Below are 24,851 nucleotides of genomic sequence, written 5' to 3'. Positions count from 1 at the left end.
TTGTTTCATTTACTGATGTTTCAACAGTTTGATTTTGTATATAACTACATACATATAACCATACTCATGCTTTATTGTTTCTAAGATCTTAATCTGCAATAAGATGTCGATTAAAGTTAAATATAAGTGTAGTTGTCTGTTTCAAAGTAATTTGAGACTGAACAAGAAGTCAGAAGTCTGAGGTAAAACCAAAGTTATTTATCCAAACATGATTAAATTAAGTAATAAAACACAACAGATTAATAAATAGAAAAACCAACGAACAAATAGAACTTGAAAATACTGAAGAACGAAACATTCATAAGAATTCAAGCCTTATAACATTACTATCCATGTGATTTCTAATTAATCTATGTATTAACACCTATGGTGATCTCATCATCACAGGTGTGAACCCAGGGTGCACTGGGGTCTGATGACTCAGACCACATTTAGAGGCAGAGCTGCAACAATTAATCGACCAATAATTGATTATTAAATTAATTGTCAACTATTTTGATAATCAAATAATCGGTTTGAGTAGTTGAGTTTGAGTCCAAATTCTCTGATTTCAGCTTCTTAAATGTGAATATTTCTGGTTTCTTTGTTCCTTTATGACAATAAACTGAGTAACTCTTTGGTCTGTGGACAAAACACGACATTTGAGGACATCATCTTGTTTGGGAAACACTGATTGACATTTTTCAGCATTTTTTTTTAACATTTTATTGACCAAACAACTAATCGACAGATTGATCGATAATGAAAATAATCGTTAGTTGCAGCCCTATTCAGAGGTAGTCTCTCTCTCACACATGGCCATATCTTTTGTAAACACCATTTGCACCAATAATATCCAAAGATCGTGTGTTTAAATAACATTTAAATAAAAGTTAACAGCATAAACACAGCACTTTTGTTGTTTAATAGTGGTGTCCAAAGTTGATCTCCACCACTTATTCTTGTGGGAGAGTCAAACACTTTTGTTGAGTTGTTTACACAACTTTTCCAAAAAGCTTCAGAGACAAAACAGAAACTGTATCAGATTGTCACGAGGCTTAAACACTGTTGCCTCTCAGCAAGTTTTGTAAAGTATTTGACCTGTAATTTACAGGTTTTTCTATTTATTGATCTGTTTTGTGTCTGATAACTTCTTTTGTTTCTTAATAATCTGCTCATTTGTTCAAAGTCAAAGTGAAAGTATCAGGAAAAATGGGTTTGCAGCCAGGAAGATGCACACACACAGAGACATTCAAACACACTGGACAACAACAGATAGCATGTCATAGTGGGCAGATTAGAAGAACCTTATAGGGATAAAATACGATTTAAAAGTAATATATAAATAAATGAACAGCATGAAGCGTAATGTGCAGATACAAAGTGCCCAAGCAGGTGCAGATTTCAACAGCCTGAACAATCTGTGCAACTGAATGGCAGTGAGGACAAAGGAAACCATAAATCTGCAAAGCTCCGTACCGACGGCCTGAGGGCAACAACAGTCATGGTTAGTCATAACTTTCTCTGTTTTATTTGCTTTTTTAAGTGTAGTGAGTTTTGCTCGGCTAGTATTTTGGTTTATCTTGGATAATGCCCATGAGGGTTTAGGTCGATAGACTGGTTTAAGACCAGCATGCACCTGTGCAGGCCTGTGGCGTTTTTTTTTTACCAGAGCAGAACAAGCAGCAGCAAAGACAATCCCTTCGTTCTTTGGTTTTCTGCTTGTTTGGATAAGTAAATCCAGGTTTGTTTTGTTTCCCTCTGACTTCTGAGCTTTAAAGACTTAAACTACTTTGATTGATTGTTGTATTGATGCTTTAACTTCAACAGAGCGTTGAATTCTCCACACTCACATTTGATGCTACACTGCCCTCTTCTGGACAATTGCGGATGGGTTAAAGCACAAATTAAAGGGATAGTTCACCCAAAATTCAAATTTCACTCATTATCTACTGACCCTCATGTCGACTAAGGGCTGGGAGAAGTTTCAGAGTCCTCCGTGGCTTCTCTGAGTTACAGGGGGTCTCGGCGTAGCAGTGCATGTCCATATAACGGTTGCAAATGGATACCACTTTTCTTCGTAACAAAAAGACACACCAAAAAACATCCAAAAAGCTCCTCTATTCACCCGTCCAGGAAGAGGAGCTTCTGCTACAAACAAGCTTGAAATATAGACTTATTTAATTTTTATCGGAACAATTTCGCATTTCGGGGCTTCAATACAAGACGGACATTACATACGAGCACTATGGAGGTATTTGGATGTTTTTTGGTGTGTCTTTTTGTTACGAAGAAAAGTGGTATCCATTTGCAACCATTATATGGACATGTAACGCAGAGAAGCCACGGAGGACTCTGAAACTTCTCCCAGCCCTTAGTCCACATGAGGGTGAGTAGATATTGAGAAATTTGAATTTTGGGTGAACTATCCCTTTAAATAGTGTAGATACATCAGACAGGGTTAGGGGTCAGAAGACCATGGCAAACTGATGAGGAACTACAGGTCAATCGTCTGGGACAATCCCAGGACTTACAATATTACAGTTTATTACGATATATTACAATATTTCTCACGTGCAACTCATAGTGTCTTTGACCTGTGGTGTGTAAAATGTAACGGTAAGATCAGGTGTGAAGCTGTGGATGGAAGGGTGATGAAACAAGACACAAACTCTCAGTGCATTGGTGTTTATTGTTAACAGTCATATAAGAAGTGAATAAAATATGGTGTAATATTAAAAATATATAATTTACATCTGGTAACATGATGATAGAAGAAGAACATAAGTTAACAGGACTAAATGTCAGTGAACTGATTCCCACATTATTATTATTACTGTCACACCACGGTGCAAATTACTTTAATGTAGGCTATTATACTGCATTAAAATATCGATAATGGTGATCAACATACATGAATGTACAGTGTTAGTGAACGTGTCCTCGGGGTCGGAGTCACATGGTTCAAGAGGTCAACCGTTAAATCGGGGTCAAAATACTGAGGGAGTTTCTACTTGTTACTCACACTGCGGTGTTGTAATGTAAACTAGTGTGTGTGTGTGTGTGTGTGTGTGTGTGTGTGTGTGTGTGTGTATGTGTGTATTGTTGTTGAACCTGTTGGGTTAGGGTTTGTCAGTCAAGAGCCAAAAGGATGAAGAACAGACGAGGTCATGAGTCGTTGGTATCGAGGTCAAAGTCAGATTCATTCAGTCGTTGATCTGTTTGATTTGGTCGTAACGCCTGAGGTCACGCCTGTGTTACTGAGGACAAACGGTGATTTCATGATGATGTAGCAGCCACAACCCTAACCCCATCATAATCAATAATTTACATTTTTTACATTTTATTTGTTTAAAGGGATAGTTCACCCTAGAATGATATTTTGCTCATTATCTACTCACCCTCATGTTGACTAAGGGCTGGAAGAATTATCAGAGTCCACCGTCCCTTCTCTGAGTTACAGGGGGTCTTGGCGTAGCAGTGCATTTCAATGCAACGGTTGCAAAGGGACAGAGCTCTTCGTAAAAAAACACACACAAAAAAACATCCAAATACCTCCATGATGCTCGTATGTAATGTCCGTCTTGTGCTGAAGCCCCAAATTGCGTAATTGTCCCGAAAAAAATTAAATAAGTCTATATTTTAAGCTTGTTTGTAGCGGAAGCTTCTCGAAGCTCCTCTTCCTGGTCCGTCCAAATCTCGCGTGATTCGCAGTAACCGCACTGACGCCGGCGCAAATCACGCGAGATTTGGACGGACCAGGAAGAGGAGCTTCGAGAAGCTTCCGCTACAAACAAGCTTAAAATATAGACTTATTTAATTTTTTTCGGGACAATTATGCAATTTGGGGCTTCAGCACAAGACGGACATTACATACGAGCATCATGAAATGCACTGCTACGCCAAGACCCCCTGTAACTCAGAGAAGGGACGGTGGACTCTGAAAATTCTTCCAGCCCTTAGTCAACATGAGGGTGAGTAGATAATGAGCGAAATATCATTCTAGGGTGAACTATCCCTTTAACTATTAAATTTGGCCGCAATTCAACGTCGGCTGTGATTGGTTGCTAGAATGTGAAGCGAACTTCTAAAGAAAAATGGCGGTATCTCAACCAAAACCCACCAAATCTGGACATAGTAAGTAATTATCATTGAACAGAAAATTCAAAAAGTAATAATCTGAGAAATTGTTTGTAACTAGCTACAACTAATAAAACAAAGTAGTAAAAAAAAAAAAAAAAAAAAAAAAGTACAATATTAACAGGAAGTTATACATAGTTTACACATCGTTTTCATAGTTTAACAACACATGGTTTAAAACAATCATAACATTTGAAATAAGCCGTCAAGAGTTTTGTAAAATAGTAGGCTACTTTTAATTTGAAGGGCTGACCGCTGAAATTCTACAGTTAAACCACTGAAATCACACATGGGCAGAGTTGAACTAGTTAAACGTCCGTTAAATGTCTGTCTTGTAGCTATTAACATCTTTTAAAACAATTTGTGGGCGGAGCTAAACTAAACTAGAGCTAAACTGGAAGTGGGCATGGCCAAACGTCAAGTTAAGCCAATGAAACCAGGTGTGGGCGGAGTCTGTTAGTCCTGTAACGGCTCAAACTCGTTCCAGATTGGTATGATTTCACAGGTCGGAAAAACACGGGTGACGGGTTGCCTCACTGCAAAAACTCAAAATCTTACCAAGAATATTTGTCTTATTTCTAGTCAAAATGTCATTTCTAGTCAAAACAAATCTCATTATACTTAAAATAAGACTCATCACATGGAAAGTAGCTTGTTTTAAGACACTTTTTTTTACTTCTTTCAAGCATTTTTTTTTACTTAAAGGTACAGTATGTAAGAAATCTAAAGCAACTGGCTGTAAAATCCTCCTAATATGTCACAGAGACTCAGGAATAATGTTCATATAACATGATGAACTCACCAACAACAATAGTACAGCCAGAGTATTCGCATTAAAAATTTTCTTTTGCAGACTGCAAATCATGTTTATGTTTTGAATTTATGTGTTTACATGTTGCGCCACCTAGCCCTCTCTCCCAGTCACGGTGGCGTCAGTGGCATTTCAGCCTCCGGTCTGCTTCCACTGAGCTGCCGCTACGGCTGGGAGAAAAAACGAGATCACTGTGTTTTGAATTTGACTGCAGTAACCGTTTTTGGCCACATTCTTACATACTGTACCTTTAAAATAAGTAGAAAAAATCTGACAGTGGATCAAGTTTTTCTTTCTTACAACAAGCACAAAAAGCTTGCTTTCACTGGCAGATTTCTCTACTTATTCCAAGTGAAAATTATCTAAAAACAAGCTAATTTTTAGGTGATGAGTCTTATTTTGAGTGGAGAGAGATTGGTTTAGACTAGAAACGAGACATTTTGACAAGAAATACGACAAATATTCTTGGAAAGATTTTGAGTTTTTGCAGTGCTGTGTAGCCGATGTTATCAGGCCCTCTGCGATGTGTTTTCAGTACGGACTGCCCTAGGTGGGGTTCGAACCATGGTCTCCTGCACCGCGGGCAATGATGCAAACCGTTTTACCAAGAGGTCAATGACCACTTGGCAATCGGGTCTGCAGATCCTTTATGGGTGCCTCCGTTACACCTGGAACGCACCATTAGCTACATGTTTCCGGTAAAGATACCAAGCGACGTTAGCCAAGTATCCCAATTGTGAGTTTATGTTCCCTGTGGGATTGTCGGTCCCTGTAGCTGCACTTTTGAGAGTGATGAGTCGGGTGGAGACGAAGAAACGGGAGAAAACAGGTAAAACAGTGTTGGACTGAGACCGGCTGTTTTAGCCAGTAGCAGAGCGAAAGGTAGCGGAGCAGAGCTAGCACGGGAAAGATGTCGGCTCATCTTCAGGATGGAGCTCTGCAGGGTACAAACAAAAGTGTCAGCACATCACAGCTCGGAGGTTGTGAGTGACAGTGACTGACAGGATTTATATTTCGTGGGACGGACGTAAAAAATGCAAGAGGTAATTGTAATTGGACGCAAAATTAGGAACGCCCCTCAGTGCAGGATGAGTCATCAAAAGTTTGAATTTGTTTTACAGGAAGAGAAAATACATGTGACAATACTGAGATAATAGCTTTTTGACATGAATTTGGCAAATATCAACAGATAAATGAATAATTAACATGTGAATAAAGGATTAAGTCTGGGCCTTGAGGCCTTGTCTGTTCACGGCTGTTAAACCAGTGACATTAGGCTAGTTGTAGGTGGAGTTAAACGTCTGTTGAGCTAATGAAACCGGATGAGAGCAGAGTTAAAGCAGAAGTGAGTGATCCGGTCGTTTTCGCTAATGCTGCGTTCCAGGCAGGCTTTTGAAATCGTAAATTACAGCTTCAAGTCACAATTTACGACTTTGTAGCGTTTCAGGCAACCCACTCGTGTTTTTCCGACCTGTTTTACCTGTGAAAGTCACTATAACGGCCACTCGTAACATTCGACCCGTGAACTCGTACCAGATCGAACTGGTACCACTTCACGGTCGGAAAAATACGAGTTTCCTTGAACGCACCATAACAGTCCTCGTCGCTACGTCACCACATTCACGGCGTTCCTTGGCTGCACACACAGCCCTGCATGCCGTTCTCTCTCCTCATTGGATAAAAACTGTAGGATACGATAAATGTTTTCTCTTCGGCTCAGAGCAGAGCAGAGGGACTGACAGACCCGTGTTTCAGACCAAACACTCTATGTAAGTGATTGCTGTCGGAAGATAGAACTATTTAAGACTGATATTAACACAAATATATCACTCACTTCTGCTTTAAGTTAGCCAAAATTAGACGTAGGCAGAGTTAAATGAAAGCGCCAATGAAACTCAATGAAATTAGACATAGGTGGAGTTAAACATCTGTCAAACCAATAAAACCTGATGTAGGCAGAGTTAAACGTCTAATAAACCAATTAAATCGCATGTAGGTGGTGCTGAATGTCTGTTAAACCACCAAAATCAGACGTAGGCAGAGTTAAACATGTAATAAACCAATTAAATCTGATGTAGGCAGAGTTAAACGTCTAATAAACCAATGAAATCTCATGTAGGTGGTGCTGAATGTCTGTTAAACCAGCAAAATCAAATGTAGGCAGAGTTAAACGTATAATAAACCAATTAAATCTGATGTGGGTGGCATTAAATGTCTGTTAAACCACCAAAATCAGACGTAGGTGGAGTTAAATGTTTGTAAAACCAATGAAATCTGATGTGGGTGGCATTAAATGTCTGTTAAACCACCAAAATCAGACGTAGGTGGAGTTAAATGTTTGTAAAACCGATGTAGATGGGCTTAAACAGTTACTAAACCAATGAAACCTGATGTAGTTGGGCTTAAACAGCTACTAAACCAATGAAATCGGATGTAGTTGGGCTTAAACAGCTACTAAACCAATGAAATACAAATAGGCCGGAGTTAAAGTTTTCTGCTAGACTCCGCCACGCTCAGCAGGCTGCAGGGTTACATGGTAACCTCGGCGTGTTACCAAGCAACAATAATGTTACGATGACAACAGTCAAGCAAGAGCACAGCGAGCGATCAGCTGCAGATTTGACTCTTGACTTGACTCTGCACAATACGAGGCTCTGTACGTGACAACATGGCAGCTGCTGCTGCTGCTGCTGCACGGCCAAGAGGACATCAGTGCTACTCTGTCAAAAATAAGTTTAACATTATCTGACCCCGGTGCAGATTTGCATAGACTCTCTAAAATGAATGGAAAAGCAGCAGCTGCCTGGAGTGAAGAGGACGACTCTTGAGGGGAAAAAAAAGAAAAAAAAGAAGCAGATGTTTGTTTTCTGTATAAAGTTCACAAAGCTGCAACTGTGACTGTGTTCTTCTTTTGTGTGCCGTCGGTCATGAGACAAACAAGTGATCACTGAATGTCCCTGACGTCCCAAACGAACGACAGAGGGAACTCCTTCATCTCTTTGTGGAAGACCTTGTCGAACCTCTCGCTCTGGGCCACGGTGAAGTGGTTCTTCCAGTCGCCAATGGTCCCTGACGACACGAAAACATGATGGAGAGAGAGAGGGAGAAGAAGGTTGTAGTCATGAACAAACTAGTTCTTGTTTTTCAACCCTGTCAGGATTAGGAGTAGTACATTTATCGCCATCAGGGATCTGTTAGTTGATTGCATTGATCCAAAATGAAAACATCAATCAGATATCTATATATATTGTCATTTGTATCCCTACACTGCAAAAACTCAAAATCTTTCCAAGAATATTTGTCTCATTTCTAGTCGAAACTAATCTCTTTCCACCTAAAATAAGACTCATCACCTAAAAATGTACTTGTTTTTTAGATAATTTTCACTTGTTTCAAACAAATTTTCACTTGAAATAAGTAGAAAAATCTGCCAGTGAAAGCAAGTTTTTTTGTGCTTGTAATAAGGAAGAAAAAGTTGCTCCACTATCAGATTTTTCTACTTATTTCAGGTGAGAATTTGTTTGAAACAAGTGAAAATAATCTAAAAACAAGTTAATTTTTAGGTGACGAGTCTTATTTTAAGTATAATGAGATTTGTTTTGACTAGAAATGACATTTTGACTAGAAATAAGACAGTGAGTGACTGAGTTTTTGCAGTGTAAATCCCTGAATCCAATCAAATTGATATCACATTGTGACAACATTGACTTTTTGCCCATTGAATCAGTGTAATGCCTCATTCCTAGACAAATAACCAAGTCCAGTTGCATTCGATTGAAAACTCCTTTGGGATACTATGACCTGGACAAATGAGAATATGCACACAGGCTTAACCAGTGTAATAATAATAAATCATAATTTTGACAGGTTGACAATCTGCAGGTTGACAGTTGAAGCTCTTGGGTATGATATCATTAGTAGTAGTAAAATATAATGAGCTCCTCATTGCACCCGAAGCAGCGAACGCACTCCTCACCTTTCCTCATGAACCGGCCCTGGTGGTGGTTGAGCAGGTCCACCGGCACCTGCTCGTAGCTGGCCTGAGGGATCTTCCTCATGTTCTTGAAGGTGCTGTGCTTCACCACGTCGACCAGCTGCTCCTCCGTCAGCTCTTTACCCAGGAACGAGGAGATCTTCTCCACCGCCGTCTGCAGGTCCTGGACGCAAACACACACGGGACCAAACACCAAATGGTCAACAATGATCCATCTTTAAAGAGGAACTATGCAGGATGCGACTATGCAAACCGTTGTGCCAAGAGGTCAATGACCGCTTGGCAGTCTGGTTTGCACGTCCTTAATGGGTGAGTGAGTGCACCTGGTTACATATGCTACATTTTTAATAACTTAATTAAATAGCTTTTGAGTAATTGTGATGGTTAAATCAATGACTTGTAACTAGTTCCAGGGAGAATGGAGGCTCTCTGCCTTCCACCTAGCGTCTCTTGGCTGAAAACCAACCTTGTAAGATCAGAGCCTCCTGCTCAGTGTCGTGTCTCTGCAGCACCGCAACATAAATGCGCCCCGTAACCCGTAATCTTTTGTTCATGACAGATAAGACTACACAAATATACACATCATAACATCGTATATGATAAATAACGTTATCCGCCGCTCTGTTGATTGATTTCTCGCCAGCTTCGTTGTAAACAAATGCACATGGCCGAGCGGAGGGTTAGCAACACAGAGGAAAAGTGACAGTACTGGCATAGTTCCCTTTTTAAAGGGCATTTCCAGTCGTAATCAGTGTTTACCTCAGATATCAGGTCACCTATGATCAGTTCATTTCATACCGTCCAGACTCCCACCTGAAGCGTGTGGACGTTTACATTTACATACATCGTTTTTTCAATGTTCATTAAACAAACGCCTCAAAGTCCCTCTACTGGTGTGTTTGTTCTCTGAACCTGGAAAGCAACAATGCCGAAGCCCCGGTAAGTCCGAATTTTGAATTAATTTGATTGTAAAGCGAATTTTTTAATTTAAATGATGGTCAAAAGGACGTTACTTGCGACCACAGAACAATTATAAAATTAGTCGTAGATTAATGAACACTGACTACGACTGGAAATGCCCCTTTAAGACAGACTTTACACCACGTGACAGGAAGTTTCTAGACTGAAATGTTGCGATTCATCCACCTGGATCATTTCTTCATATGTGATGAACAGCATGTTCATGTCGTCCTTGTGTGAGAACCAGGTCTTCACGTGATCAAACCAGCTGCCCCCGAACACTGCAAACAACGAAGCACAACATCAGTTGGATCGATGCTACTAACTCATTGAGCCAATGTTAATATTTACACTTCCCACACTCATCATATCAGGACTGTGTGGACATCATTCTGCTCTCACCATCTCCTCTCATGAACTTCTCGAAGAAGTCGTCGAAATCCTTCGGAGTCTCCAACATGTTGGCGAGTTTGTGGAAGTGGTAGTAGGACACGAGGACGTCTTTGGGGTTTCTCGCCACGTAGATCACCTGAAGATGTCAAACAGCAGCAGGACATCAGCGTTGTGTTGTGCATGCAGCAGCTCCATCCTGTTGTTCACTGACTTTTAACTTGTTAAAGCAGAAGTAAGCGATCCGGTCGTTTTGGCTAATGCTGCGTTCCAGGCAGGCTTTTGAAACCGTAAATTACAGCTTCAAGTCACGACTTACGACTTTGTAGCGTTCCAGGCAACCCACTCGTGTTTTTCCGACCTGTTTTACCTGTGAAAGTCACTATAACGGCCACTCGTAACTTCCGACCCGTGAACTCGTACCAGATCGAACTGGTACGAGTTCACGGGTCGGAAAAACACGAGTTACGAGTTGCCTTGAACGCACCATAACGTCTTGTCAGCCGATGGAGTTAGCAGCCCCCGTCCTCGTCATGGATCTATTGGTCCTCGTCCCTACGTCACCACATTCAGGTGCATCCCTTGGCTGCACACACAGCCCTGCATGCCGTTCTCTCTCCTCATTGGATAAAAACTGTAGGATACGATAAATGTTTTCTCCTCGGCTCAGAGCAGAGCAGAGTGACTGACAGACCCGTGTTTCGGTCCAAACACTCTATGTAAGTGATTGCTGTCGGAAGATATAACTATTTAAGACTTATATTAACACAAAAATATCGCTTACTTCTGCTTTAACTTGTTAACTGAACTCCTACACTGTAGATCTAAGTAACGCTGTGTTTGTGCTTCAATCCTTCTGGGGGTCCGATAGCGGCCGCTCAGTGTTAATGAGGTGATTTGGGCGTGCACCGTTTCCTGCAGCTACAGGGCAGGAAGTCACAAGACCAACAACAACAACAAACACGAGGGAGGGAACAAAAGGATAAAGAGAGAGCGAGACAACAAAGTGAACGTCGGGGGGGTTCGTGTTGTGTTGTGGCTGGAGCAGCAGGGTCGAGCTGGAACAGAAAAACACTGATCCAGGACCAGCGCAGCGGCTGAACTCACTGTTGACTAAATCTCCACTGTGCACGACACAACAGAGAGGCTGTTTCGGGTGTAACTTCACCTGTGGGACAGATGTTTCACACAGATTTTTCTGTTGTTTAGCCTTAACATTTAGTTAAAAAGTAAACACGTAAAAAAGAAAAGAAAATGGAGGACCAAAGTAATCTGTTGTCACTACTGTATCAATCAGTCAGTCGATGGTGCACGAAAAATAGTGTTATGCCAGATGTTGCAGCAACCATGTATTATATTAATAACACTTTTGGTAACACTTTATAATAGGTATACACACTATTAAGCATTAGTTAAGCATTAATAAATACTGAATTCTTAATTTATAACGCATGAATACTCATTAGTATGTAGTTTATAATACAGTTAGTGTTTATCAATGACGAGTAAAACATTTTTAACTGTGTTTATAAACTACATACTAATGAGTATTCATGTGTTATAAATGATGAATTGAGTATTTAATGCTTAACTAATGCTTATAAAGTGTTACCACACTTTTAACTGTTTATTTCATCTCTCAATGTTTATCTTTTCCTTTCTCCACGCACTTTTGAGTTTTGCTATTCTGTTCAAATTCAAAGTATTTACTATGATGAAACTTGCAACTTGAGGAAATGCATGGTTCAGCTGTTTCTGACTCGGAATACCCTGTATTTGTTCATTCATATCAGTTACAGTATCCCAAAATAGCCTAAATTATCGTACTACTGTCATCCTCCTTTGGGATTTGTATGGTAGCAACAGATTCTTACCCTAGAGAGAGGAGATAAAAATACACTAAGATGTCTGTGCAAGTTCTCATTTGTCCAGGTCAAAGGCTTCTCTAGGCAGCTGAATAAAGTCAACTGGACTTATACGAACTGATGAAGCCACGGGGTGAAACTAAGTCCAGTTGCCTAGAGACTATACACACTAAGATGTTGTTTCCATCTTCTCAAGGCTCAGCGCTTCAGATAAAACACTGTAAACATGATGCAACAACAAGTATAAAAGCCTCATTGTGTCTTTCTTGCAGAGCTGACCTTTCCCCGCTGGTTCAGACCCGAGGGCATGAACCGATGGGGCAGGTGGGTGACCCTCAGTCTGGGCGACGGGGCGCTGTCGAACGCCTGCCTGTTGCCCGTCACCTCGATCCAGGGGACGAGGTCGGCGTTGGAGAACTTGTTGTGCTTGTTGATGGCCGCCACATCTCCTTTCTGCTCCAGGAGAAGAAGGATCTGCTGCATCCAGATGGTTCCTGGTGGACGGACAGAGGAGACAGAAAGGCCTCATTTAGGGGTGGGAATCTTTTACTATCTCACGATTCGATTCGATTCTGATTTTTGGGGCTACGATTCGATTCAAAATCAATTTGCGATTCAAAACAATTTGATTCCTAATGATTTCTGCTTCAGTCTGTCGGTGTGCAAAGGATCCTCATGATCTACTCCAGTCTGCTTTGCAAGACAGAATGACTAAAGTGTCTTTTTTCACATTTATTGAGTTTTAAACATTTATCCATGCTTAGATGGAATTGTTGCATAAAAGCAATATCACATATGCTTAAGTAACACAATTAAAAGGCAAGGCAAGGCAATTTTATTTGTATAGCCCGTTTTTACAAACAGTTTGTCTCAAAGGGCTTTACATGGCATCGTAGCAACATCCTCTGTCCTTAGACCCTCACATCGACTGAGGAAAAACTCAGTGGGAAAAGTGCCTCTTTATTAAAAAAATAGTGCAGTTAAAGCAGAAGTAAGCGATCCGGTTGTTTTGGCTAACTTTCTGTCAACATTCACGCGCATCCCTTGGCTGCACACACAGAGAGGACCGCCCCTTTATGCCGTTCTCTCTCCTCATTGGATAAAGGTTGTAGGATACAAGGAAAGTTTTCCTCTCGGCTTACAGCAGAGCAGAGTGACTGACAGACCCGTGTTTCAGACCAAACACTCTATGTAAGTGATTGCTGTCGGAAGATATAACTATTTAAGACTTATATTAACATAAATATTCCGCTTACTTCTGCTTTAAACATGCTGCCTTTTAAATTCTAAGGAAATGGAGGCCGACAGCCAGCAGATTTGTTTCATTTTATTATTTTTTTAAATCGATTTTGGGACATTTTATATCGATTCTGAATCGTGTTAAATGAGAATTGCGATTCTTATGTGAATCGATTTTTTGGCACACCCCTAATATCCAGTCTCTGTGTGTGTTTACAGGCCCGGTTTCTCTTGGAGTCGTTTCACAATACTCACTTGTGTGGCTGAAGGTTTGACTCCCTGTCCTCTGCAGGAATCAGTTGGTCACACACAGAAGAGCAGCACATTCATTTAGAAATGCTGAACATACTAATCAGGCATGAGCGAACTAAGCACCTGCTTGGGGCCCCGTGACTATTGGGGGGCCCCAAAAAGGCAAGTAACTTTTTTAAATTGTAGTGAGTCGAAACTTTTTTATTGTTGCATTTCAAATTGAGAGCTTGTTTTTTTGCATTTCACTGGTTTTAGCTTTGCATGTGACCAATACATCCATCTATCTATCTATCTATCCATCTATCTATCTATCTATCCATCTATCTATCTATCTATCTATCTATCTATCTATCTATCTATCTATCTATCTATCTATCTATCTATCTATCTATCTATCTATCTATCTATCTATCTATCTATCTATCTATCTATCTATCTATACTGTATCAATTTGAAGATTAAATGTAAATCAACCCCAGGCTGCACTTTTTAGCTGAATTTGGTGCCATTTCAGAATAAAAACCATAGATGGGTAAAAACCTGCCAGGATATGATGATTCGTAATGAATGAAATAGTATTATTGGCAGTAATAGAGGACACCAAAATAAAGAGCTCAGGGCCCCATGGAGGCTTGGGCCAATCTTGCATTTCACAATACTCGTGTGGCTGATGGTTCGACTCCATGTCCTCTGCAGGAATCAGTTGGTCACACACAGAAGAGCAGCACATTCATTTAGATTTCATGGTGCTCAGAGGTTTATTACAAACTATGGAGCTCTAACGCATCATTGTGTCTTATATAAAGTAAATTGGCCATATGTGCACCGGCTCGGCCATTGGTATGTACTGATCTACAAAGCTATTCTTGAGATGATTCCATCTTATTTATCATCCCTTTTACAGTAATCTTGAATATTAGGGCCTACACAGTCTCCGCTCTCAGGACTTTTGTCATTTTACTGTTCCTATAAAGGTGAGAACAGAAATGGGGAAGAAAGCTTTTAGATTTTCTGCTCCGAGTACATGGAACATTTTGCAGTCAGAGCTCAAACTCCAAAGTCTGGTTGGTATCTCTGAATGTATTCAAGTCCATGATAAATTCCATTACATCCAGGCTTCAGGAGTGCAAATGTTTTATTTTAGTGCAAATGTTTGACTAATCTTGTAAATTCTTTTAACTAATTTTGAAAATTCAATTATTATATAGTTATTTGGCAGGGGGGGGAGGCCATGGCTGTGGATCCCCTGCCCATCAACCCATCAATCAGCCAATCATATCTATTACATCCGGTTTTGCCTGTTCACCTGCTGGCTTTAATCAACATCCCTTGTTCTTTTTTTTTTTTTTTGTTTTTTTGTATGTTTTTATTTGAACTTGTATTGTGAGTATTTGAAACTATTTATTGCACTCTAGTCCGCACTTTCTCTTTTTCTCTTTTCTTTCTTGGATATGTGTGCCATTGTTGCTACTGTAGTGTACTGTATGTATTGTGTGTGTATGTATGTATTACAAGTACAAAGCAACTGATACGGACGCCACTTCACTTGCCAAAGACAAATTTCCCTTCCGGGACACATAAAGTTTATTTGACTTTTGATTTGATTTTTTTTTTTTTTGTATTCTATTAGTTTTTTTGTTGTTAATGTGACGATGTGTTGAAACTGCCATTCTTGGCCAGGTCTCTCTTACAAAAGAGATCTTCTCAATGGGACAAACCTGGTTAAATAAAGGTTATAATAATGATAATAACAATAATAAAAAGAAGAAATGCTGAACATACCAATCAGCACTGGCCTTAAGTGACCAATAAATAAGCGAGCTGACTGAGAGCACATAGCATAACAAAGCAGTGTGGCTACAGATCATGTTTGATCATGCAGATTTCTGACTTGGGGGACGAGATTCTAGTGTAAATCTTTGTGTGTGCTGTGCTCACAGTCTCACTCATGGATTTATTATAATACATCCATGGTCTCACTTTACCCCGCAGCATTTGTCTCACTTTACCCCGCAGCATTTGTCTCACTTCACCCCAACACCCCCATTTAAGAAAAAACGATCTCTCTCTTAGAAATTCAGGCTAATTTTCAGCCAGCATCATCACATGGTTTTATGTGTTGGTATAGTTCGTCATCATGTATCATATACGTTTTTCTACCTGAATCAATTTGCTTTGGCACAACAGTTGATTAAGTTGACAGCAAGAACATTTACTTTTACATGCAAAAATTACTGCGTGACACTGGATACAGCAGCGTGTGTCTGTGTCTGTGTGTGTGTTTGTGTGTGTGATGGAGCCTGGAGCCTCTTTGCTGTGTGTATCAGGGCCGTTGCTAGGAATTCTGGGCCCCCTTAAAGAATACTAAAGTGGGCCCCTCCCCCTAACTTTTCCAGTTTTTTTTTTAGACTACTTATATATTATCATTTTTTATTTAGCCTACCTTGTTTTGATGCTAGTGCAGCATTACACTGCAAAAACCCAAGTATCTTACCAAGAATATTTGTCTTATTTCCAGCCAAAATGTCATTTCTAGTCAAAACAAATCTCATTATACTTAAAATAAGACACATCATATTAAAAGTAGCTTGTTTTTAGACACGTTTTTACTTCTTTCAAGCATATTTTCACTTGGAATAAGTAGAAAAAAATCTGATAGTGAAACAAGTTTTTCTTCCTTATTACAAGCACAACAAACATGCTTTCACTGGCAGATTTTTCTACTTATTTCAAGTGAAAATTAGTTGGAAACAAGTGAAAATTATCAAAAAAAAACAAGTTAATTTTTAGGTAATGAGTCTTATTTTAAGTGGAAAGAGATTAGCTTTGACTAGAAATTAGACATTTGGACAAGAAATAAGACAAATATTCTTGGAAAGATGTTGAGTTTTTACAGTGCACTATGAGTATTAGTCAGGGTCTTACACAGAATAAATCAGTCATACAAAGATTATTCTACTGGGGTTTTTTATGGGCCCCACTGGGCGCTGGGCCCCTAGAATTATCATCACCTTTCTCCCCTACAACGGCCCTGGTGTGTATATGTGTGTGTTTGAGTGTGTAGTGTATGTGTGTGTGCGCAGCGCCACTCCTCCACCTCCACCTCTGTGCTCCTTGCTCCTCTCTCTACTCACCTGACTTCGGGTAAGTGACGACAAACACGTCAGAGTCTCGGATCTCCAGGTCGTGGATCTGGTCCACATCCTGCGGGTCGTGGGTCCCGCTGATCAGCTTGAAGCCCCGGTGCGGCACCAGCTGGTGGTTGTTGTTGTCGGTCGTCGTGGCGCCGTTTAATCCATCCATGATGATAACGATAATAATAATAACTGGAGCACAATAACAACACAAGCACAGGTGTGTTTTCTTTACCTGTCGTATCTCTCTCAGCTCAGCGTCACACCGACACGCTGTGTTTACATTAGGCTCCGCTCGCCAGCAGAAACAGCAAAAACCCTGTTGTTATTAACTCTATGGAGTCATTCAGCTGCAGAAAGGAGTTGCTCTGCTCTTACAGTAACTAATGATCTGAAATGCGTCCGCGCGCTCTTCCTACCTGCTGCGCTCGAGCCTCTGGCCGCGCGGTGCGTCTGCGTCTGCTGTGATCTGACTGAGTGACTGACTGCCACCAGCAGCAGCAGGAAACACCTTATATGAACCCAGATCAGTGGCAGAGGAGCGAGCTGCGGGGGCCGGAGGAGCCACACAGCAGGTCCCTCCTCCTTTCAGCCGCGGCGCGAGGACAGGAGAGGAGGAGAGGAGAGGAGAGGAGGAGATGCGCGTTTTTACGCACTGGGAAGAAAAAAGTGCAGCAGCAGCAGCTCAGAGCAGCAGCGCGCCCTCGCTCACCTCAGCCTGAGCAGTGATGACAGAGGAGGAGAGGAGGGAAGGAAGGAAGGAAGGAAGGAAAGGAAGGAGGGAGGGAGGGAAGGAAGGGAGGAAGCGGCGCAGTGGGTCAAGCGATAAGACAAGAAAAAGAAGAACCACAGGAGCTCGATACAGGAAAAAGCCCCAAACCGCTTATGCAACATAAAAAAAAAACCCAAAACAAGGTTCTGGATGTTGCATAAGCAGCACTTTACAGAGAGCGGTATGCAGAACACACACACACACACACACACACACACACACACACACACACACACACACACACACACACACACACAGAGCAGCAGCAGAACAGACCGTCCAGAGGCTGAACCCCTGAACCGGTTCACCTCACATGAACCAGAGCCTCCAACTATACTCGGGATTCGAGCCTGGCCCCGCCCCGCTCTGCTCTGTACAGCTGGACATCCACCACCGAGTCCACCACCACCGCGGGGCCTCGGAGGAGCTGGCTTCACCTCAGATAACACGGGATCTTACATTTCCCATAAGTCTGCACAAGACTTTGGCAACACTTTACAATAAGGGTCCCTTAATTAACCTTAGTTAGTACATTATTAAGCATTACTATATAAACTAATGTGTTAATTGATGCTGAGTAATGCATACATAATGATAACTAATTACATTATTCAACTTTTTAATTTATTAACTAGCTTTGAGTACTAGTAAACATTAATTAACTGCTTACTAATAGGCTACATAAATTAATGTGTTTCCTAATCCTAAGTAGGCTAATACATAATAATGAGTGTTAATATATCTGTAAACAGTTAATTAATGCTTAATAATGTATTAACTAACGTTGATTAAGGGACCCTTATTGTAAAGTGTTAACGACTTTTGATTGTTATTCATATTTTAGACGTTTTTGTCCAAAGCTTAGATGACATTGTGGTATATTATCCTCAACTTAAGGTCAGTTCAGGTCAATTCAAATCTGAAGGACGACAGCAGGAACTTCATTTGTGATGAGTGATGACAGTTTATATTTAAATAGAATAAATATGAATAAATGCAGATCATACAAGAGAGAAAAAAGGCACACATACATTTACAGCATATCTAAAGATGTTTGGATTAGGTGTTTAGTAGTCTAATAGATGAGATATAATGAGTGATTCTTGTGGAATGTGTTCCTTGTCATTTACCCTTTTTCTGTGGGTCATGAAGACATATTTATTCAGGAAAGCTTTCTGCTAAATTTTTCATTGTCTTTTCTTAACTTGTGTCCCTTTTTAAATTAAGTTTGTAGTGTAGCATTTTGAGATTGCTTAAATGTAAAGTGCATTATAAATAAAATGATTAAAATGTATTATTATGGTTTTTGGGGATACTTGATACCTTATCTACGTATGTTTAAGTTAGCCTGGTCAAGAGGTTAAATGTCAGAAGATATACAGGTTAGATTCTGTTTTTACATCTTGTCTTTGTCTGACCATCTTGGTTTGACTACAGTCAGTACATCCTTCTGTTGGAGAAGGTGGAGTTTTAGAATTAAAAAGCGTATATAAGACACTGTTCTTTTTCTTGTACTAAACTTTACTTTTTGTATGCAAGAAAAGACGTGTTGGCGGTGATCACTTCTTTTCATCAACACATCAATATACCACAACATCACATCCATGTTTTCAGTAGATATTAAGGCTTGTAGTGTCTTTAATTATAGTGGATGTAGTTCATGTTAAAGTTAATTTTTTTGAAAGCCCTGTCTCTGTCCAAGCAGCAGTCAGTAAAACACAAATGCTTCAGTGTTGAGGCACATCTGGCAGCAGGGTCAGCTTCGCACATCTGGACTGTGGGAGAGTGAGAAGGGGGGGGGGGGGGGGGGGGGGGGGCAACAGTTTATGTTGGGACCACGTACAGCACAGATCAGTTCCTGGACGGACTGCAGGTCCACAAACCTCCTCCATGGGGGTTTGTTGTGTGTTCAGATCCACAGCTGCTGTTGCTGCTGCTGCTGTGAACGTGACACACACACACACACAGAGCTACATACACACTCATCCCACGACTGCAGCATTAATCAATACTGACAGAGATAATCACAAGTTATCAATCAGTTCCACCTAAACATGCACATGTGGCTTCTTTATCTTTATCTGCATTGTGGCGACGACTCACATGAACTGTTGTAATGTGACATTTTAAAATCTGTTGGGAAGCTGATACGTGACTTTTCACATTTATATTCATGATCTAATGTGAGAAAAATGATCATTGAACGCAGCCCTGATGATGACGATGACGATGATGCTGCTGCTGCTGCTGCTGATGATGGATGGTTTTATGTGGAAACTCAGCCCAGAGATGAACATCTGACAACAGACACACTCATTAAACATGTGATCTGTGCAGCCAAAGGAGCTGAAAGAGCCTCCTCATTTCTAAAACAACGGATAATAATAATAATCCTCCATGAAGCTCCTGGAGGAGTCGACGTCCTCACAGAGCCGCCGCTGCTGACGGAAACGACCCCAGTGAGTGACGACGTTGCCGAAAACCAGAGCAGATCAATCACTGACGCAAGTGTTGAAAGCAAAATATTTTTATTTCAAATATACAAAAGGAAAGGAAAACGTTTAATAAAATTTGAGGTAAATCAGATGTTCACAGTGAATAAAAGAAAATTAAAAACAGTGTGTTTCTGTTTCACGGGATCCTCTCGGCACACAACGTCCTGGAGTTCAAGATGCGTCTCTGGAAGAACAAACGCACACATCAACGGGATTTATTACTCATCCAAACTTTAAATTTTAAATTCTAGGCCCAGTTGTTCAAGGGTAATCCGATCGGATTTGGGATAATGGATTGGATCAAATCTTGAAAATGGGTTGTTCAAAACCAAAAACGGATTCTGAGATCGGATCAGATTAGATCACGTGATCCAGTCTTGGTTTTCATCAGGATCAAAGATTCAGTTTGTGTTTAGTAGGATCGGGAAAACAGGATTATTCTGATCCCAGCAGTCGGGTGGATTTCAGGAACAAAATGTGATTTAAATTAAATTCAAACTGGTCAAATAAACAATATTTATAATGTAGTATATATACATTTATTGATTTATATTTTGCACCTAATGTTTAAACCATAACAGTGATTAGTAAATAAAGTTAATTTTGAATATTCTACAACTGAAAATTTAAAATTTAAATTAAATTTGAAGTTTGAATTTTAAAATTTCAAGTTTGAATTTGAAACACATGGGGAAATATTCACAATTTCACTAATGTACTGTATATTTGCTTTATCAAAATGTATTTTAACAGCCCAACCAGATGGGGTCTGGCTGTTTAAAAGACATTGAAGAAACAACAAAGTGCACAGAAAACAACACATACACTCATGCACTGATGCACAGTCCCATCTAGAGCATCATTATCCGGATTTGGTAATCTTGAAAAGTTTGGATCTGGATCAGACTGATTCAATCCAACTTTGCTTTGAACAATTAGGACGGATTACGTGATCCTGATAGCAAAAAAAGAGGATTTCAAAATCGGGATAATTTTTATCCAGATTACACCTTTAGAACAACTGGGCCGAGGAGCTGAGGACGTTTCTCACCTGTTTCTCCTCGGCCGTCAGCGCTCCCTGCACCGACACCACCTGGTACTGTCGGTGCTTCAGGCCGCCGGGGAACTTCCTGACGTGTCGCACGGCGGCGGCGACGGAGTCTCGGCTCAGCAGCTTCCTGGTCTCCGACGGCGACGAGCCGGGGTCCAGAACCAGGAGGCACAAGGTCCCGTTCTTCCTCTGCTCCAGGCCGACGACGGAGCGACTGTGACCTGCAGCAGGAGGGGGGGGGGGGGGGAGGAGGGAGGGGAGGAGAGGAGGAGGAGGAGAGGAGAGATGGAAAGGAGAGGAAAAAGGAGAGGAGAGACAGAAGAGGAGAGGGGAAGAGAGGAGAGGAAAGGAAAGGAAAGATAACAGCGAGGAAGAGAGGAGAGGTGGAAGGGAGGAAATAGATGAGAAGGGGAGAGAGGAGAGGAGAGAGTGAGGAGAGGAGAGATAGCAGCGAGGAAGAGAGGAGAAGAGAGGTGGGAGGGAGGAAAGAGAGAAGAAGGGGAGAGAGGAGAGGAGAGGAGAGGAAAGAGAGGAGGAGAGAGTGGGAGATAGGAGAGGAGACAAAAGAGGAGAGGAGAGGGGGAGAGAAGAGAAGAGAAGAGAGGAGAGGAGAGGAAAGATAGCAGCGAGGAAGAGAGGAGAGGAGAGGTGGAAGGGGGGAAAGGGAGAGAAATGAGAGGAGAGGAGAGGAGAAGGGAGGAAAGAGAGGAGAAGGGGAGAGAGGAGAGGAGGAGAGAGTGGGAGATAGGAGAGGAGACAAAAGAGGAGAGGAGAGGAAAGGAAAGTGAGGGAGGAGACGAAAGAGGAGAGGAGAGGGGGAGAGAAGAGAGGAGAGGAGAGGAAAGATAGCAGCGAGGAAGAGAGGAGAGGAGAGGTGGGAGGGAGGAAAGAGAGGAGAAGGGGAGAGGAGAGGAGACAAAAGGGGAGAGGAGAGGAGATAAGAGAAGAGGAGAGGAGAGGGGGAGAGAGGAGAGGAGAGGAGAGGAGAGGAGAGGAGAGAAAAGAGGAGAGGAGAGGGGGAGAGAGGAGAGGAGAGGAGAGGAGAGAAAACAGGAGAGGAGAGGGGGAGAGAGGAGAGGAGAGGAGAGGAGAGGAGAGAAAAGAGGAGAGGAGAGGGGGAGAGAGGAGAGGAGAGGAGAGGAGAGAAAACAGGAGAGGAGAGGGGGAGAGAGGAGAGGAGAGGAGAGGGGGAGAGAGGAGAGGAGAGGAGAGAAAAGAGGAGAGGAGAGGGGGAGAGAGGAGAGGAGAGGAGAGAAAACAGGAGAGGAGAGGGGGAGAGAGGAGAGGAGAGGAGAGGGGGAGAGAGGAGAGGAGAGGAGAGGAGAGGAGAGGAGAGGAGAGGAGAGGAGATGGAGAGGAAAGGAAAGGAGAGGAGAGGAAGACAGAGGTAAGGAGATGGAGAGGAGAGGAGAGGAGAGGAGAGAAAAGAGGAGAGGAGAGGGGGAGAGAGGAGAGGAGAGGAGAGAGAGGAGAGGAGACGAAAGAGGAGAGGAGAAGAGAGGAGGAGAGAGTGGGAGATAGGAGAGGAGAGAAAAGAGGAGAGGAGAGGGGGAGAGAGGAGAGGAGAGGAGAGAGAGGAGAGGAGACGAAAGAGGAGAGGAGGAGAGAGTGGGAGATAGGAGAGGAGAGAAAAGAGGAGAGGAGAGAAAAGAGGAGAGGAGAAGAGAGGAGGAGAGAGTGGGAGATAGGAGAGGAGAGAAAAGAGGAGAGGAGAGGGGGAGAGAGGAGAGGAGAAACCATGTGGCTGTGAACTAGGTGGTGGTTCTGGTTGTGACCTTGTAGGAAAACAGATGTGTTTAAACACACACACACACACACACACACACACACACACACACACACACACACACACACACACACACACACACACACACACACACACACACACACACACACACACACAGAAACTCTTCGGAGCAGCTGAGCCTGTTCAACATGACGGAGCGTTAACGACTCTGCTGAGTCATGACACGTCGTCGTTGTTCTTCCGGCGTCATGGAAAAACAAACAAATAAATAAATCTTTCCTCAATGTGGATATGAACACACACACGCACAGACACACACAGACACACAAACAGACACACACACACACACACACACACACACACACACACACACACACACACACACATTGTCTCTGCACATTTCACACATTCGATTGATCCTTGGACGGCGTTTAATCAAGTTTGTTCCATCACTTCCTGGGAAGCAAAGGATCGTTTATAAAGAAAAGTCACATCAGTCAACATGAGTTTATAATTAACAGCAGGACACACACACTCTCTCTCGCACACACACACACACACACACACAAACACACAAACACACTCGTGCTCTGGTCAGTGTGTAAACATCTAGCCCGACACACACTCTAAGTCCTGCCGAGATAATAATAATAATAATCAATAACTTATTTAGTAGTATTTTGTATATATCTTTATTCTATTCCTTTTTATAAAACAGAAAGGTGAAACCCGGCGATCTGATTGGTTGTTAACCGTGGTATAATGAGCATATACCACGGCTACTATTCTAAAGCCTTATCACAGCGTAGGCTATCACTCCGCGTCAGGCACGTATGATGGGAGTTGTCATGTATCCATGCAAAAGACAGCTGATGTTTTTACGATGTTAAAAAATGGACTAAAGTAGTTGAATTCACATGTTTAAGGTGAACTTTCACCTCCGGGGAGGGTTAACAATGGTAGAGGGGACTGAGCAGTAACTTTCACCTAAAAAAAAAGCGGAGGAAAAGACGAGATGCAGAGCTACTTGGAGCTAACGTCCGGAGAGGTGGGACTATTTTTTTCACAGTGAGGCTATTTTATTGGATAATGTGTAGGCTATTTCTGGTTGAATAAAACTACATGAAATTGCGTATCCCTCTTTCATATTGTCATTATTGGTAACCGTCGGGCCGAACAACACCCCTTAACCGTGGTATAATGAGCAAGCATATACCACGGCCTGTCGTGACATATTGCTTAAATATATAGTACATAGTATATGTGTATTTATAGTATATGCTTTTTTTTGCACTAGAATATTTTAATTAATTCTATTTTATATATTTTTTTGCATCCAACACCAAGACAAGTTCCTCGTGCTGAAAACTGACCTTTACTGCTCTTGGTAATAAAACAGTTCAGAGACGAACCGAGCAGCTGATCGTCATGATAAAAGTGTCTGACTGAAGATCGAGCATCCCACCGCCGTCCTCGCAGATGTGCAACACACACAAACACACACATACACACACACAAACATAAACATAACAGTGAAACATGTGCAGGCCTCAGTCAGTCACACTGTTTACATGGACTGAAATAACCCAACAGGTCGGTCAGTGTGTAAACAGGAAACCTGAACCCTCTGTTATCAGGTGAAGACCTGATTACCTGCTTTTAAAAATGTTTCCTCGCTATCTGAGAGTGAGATTTAAAAGAATCTGTTCTCTGGAGAGCAGCCAGAGCAGAGCGGAGCAGAGCAGAGCAGATCGCTATCTGACTAGGAAATGTGCAGCAGGATTGTTCAGTTTCACTTTTACATATAATGCTTTATTTTATGCTTCGAACTGAAGCAGCAGAGAGAGTTGAGGTTTCAACAGTGGCCGTGCTAGATCTGTTACTGAAAGGCAAGCGAAGGGAGAGCCAAGAAATACAAAATACTACGAGCAACAGCGATTACATGCATCACACTTAAGAAAAGCAAATATAAAATTTAAAGGGATAGTTCAACATTTTGGCAAACAGGCCCATTGCCATAAT

General features: G+C 41.6%; 2 protein-coding genes across 2 annotated transcripts in view; both read right to left on the bottom strand.

Moving 5' to 3' along the window:
• Positions 1 to 6,777: 6,777 nt before the first annotated feature.
• Positions 6,778 to 17,220, bottom strand: LOC310999505 (amine sulfotransferase-like). Its single transcript, XM_083989955.1, has 6 exons — positions 16,765 to 17,220; positions 12,419 to 12,633; positions 10,287 to 10,413; positions 10,071 to 10,165; positions 8,907 to 9,087; positions 6,778 to 7,999 (listed from the first exon to the last, which is right to left on the bottom strand). Exons 1-6 carry the CDS (start codon positions 16,931 to 16,933, stop codon positions 7,875 to 7,877), a joined length of 912 nt encoding a protein of 303 aa, XP_083846081.1. The 5' UTR covers positions 16,934 to 17,220; the 3' UTR covers positions 6,778 to 7,874.
• A 2,920-nt stretch (positions 17,221 to 20,140) lies between these two features.
• The window catches only part of zufsp (zinc finger containing ubiquitin peptidase 1), a 29,257-nt gene continuing 24,546 nt past the window's right edge, over positions 20,141 to 24,851 (bottom strand). The window contains exons 11-12 of the mRNA XM_083990332.1: positions 21,083 to 21,303; positions 20,141 to 20,215 (exon numbers count right to left, since the gene is read on the bottom strand). Coding sequence (XP_083846458.1) covers positions 20,168 to 20,215; positions 21,083 to 21,303 — 269 coding nt within the window. The 3' untranslated portion in view covers positions 20,141 to 20,167. The remainder of the gene's footprint in view (positions 20,216 to 21,082; positions 21,304 to 24,851) is intronic.

The sequence above is a fragment of the Trachurus trachurus genome, assembly GCF_905171665.1.
Source record: "Trachurus trachurus genome assembly, chromosome: 16".
NCBI lineage: Eukaryota > Metazoa > Chordata > Actinopteri > Carangiformes > Carangidae > Trachurus > Trachurus trachurus.
The sequence above is the reverse complement of the archived record's forward strand: the minus strand, read 5'-3'. Positions and strand labels throughout refer to the sequence as shown.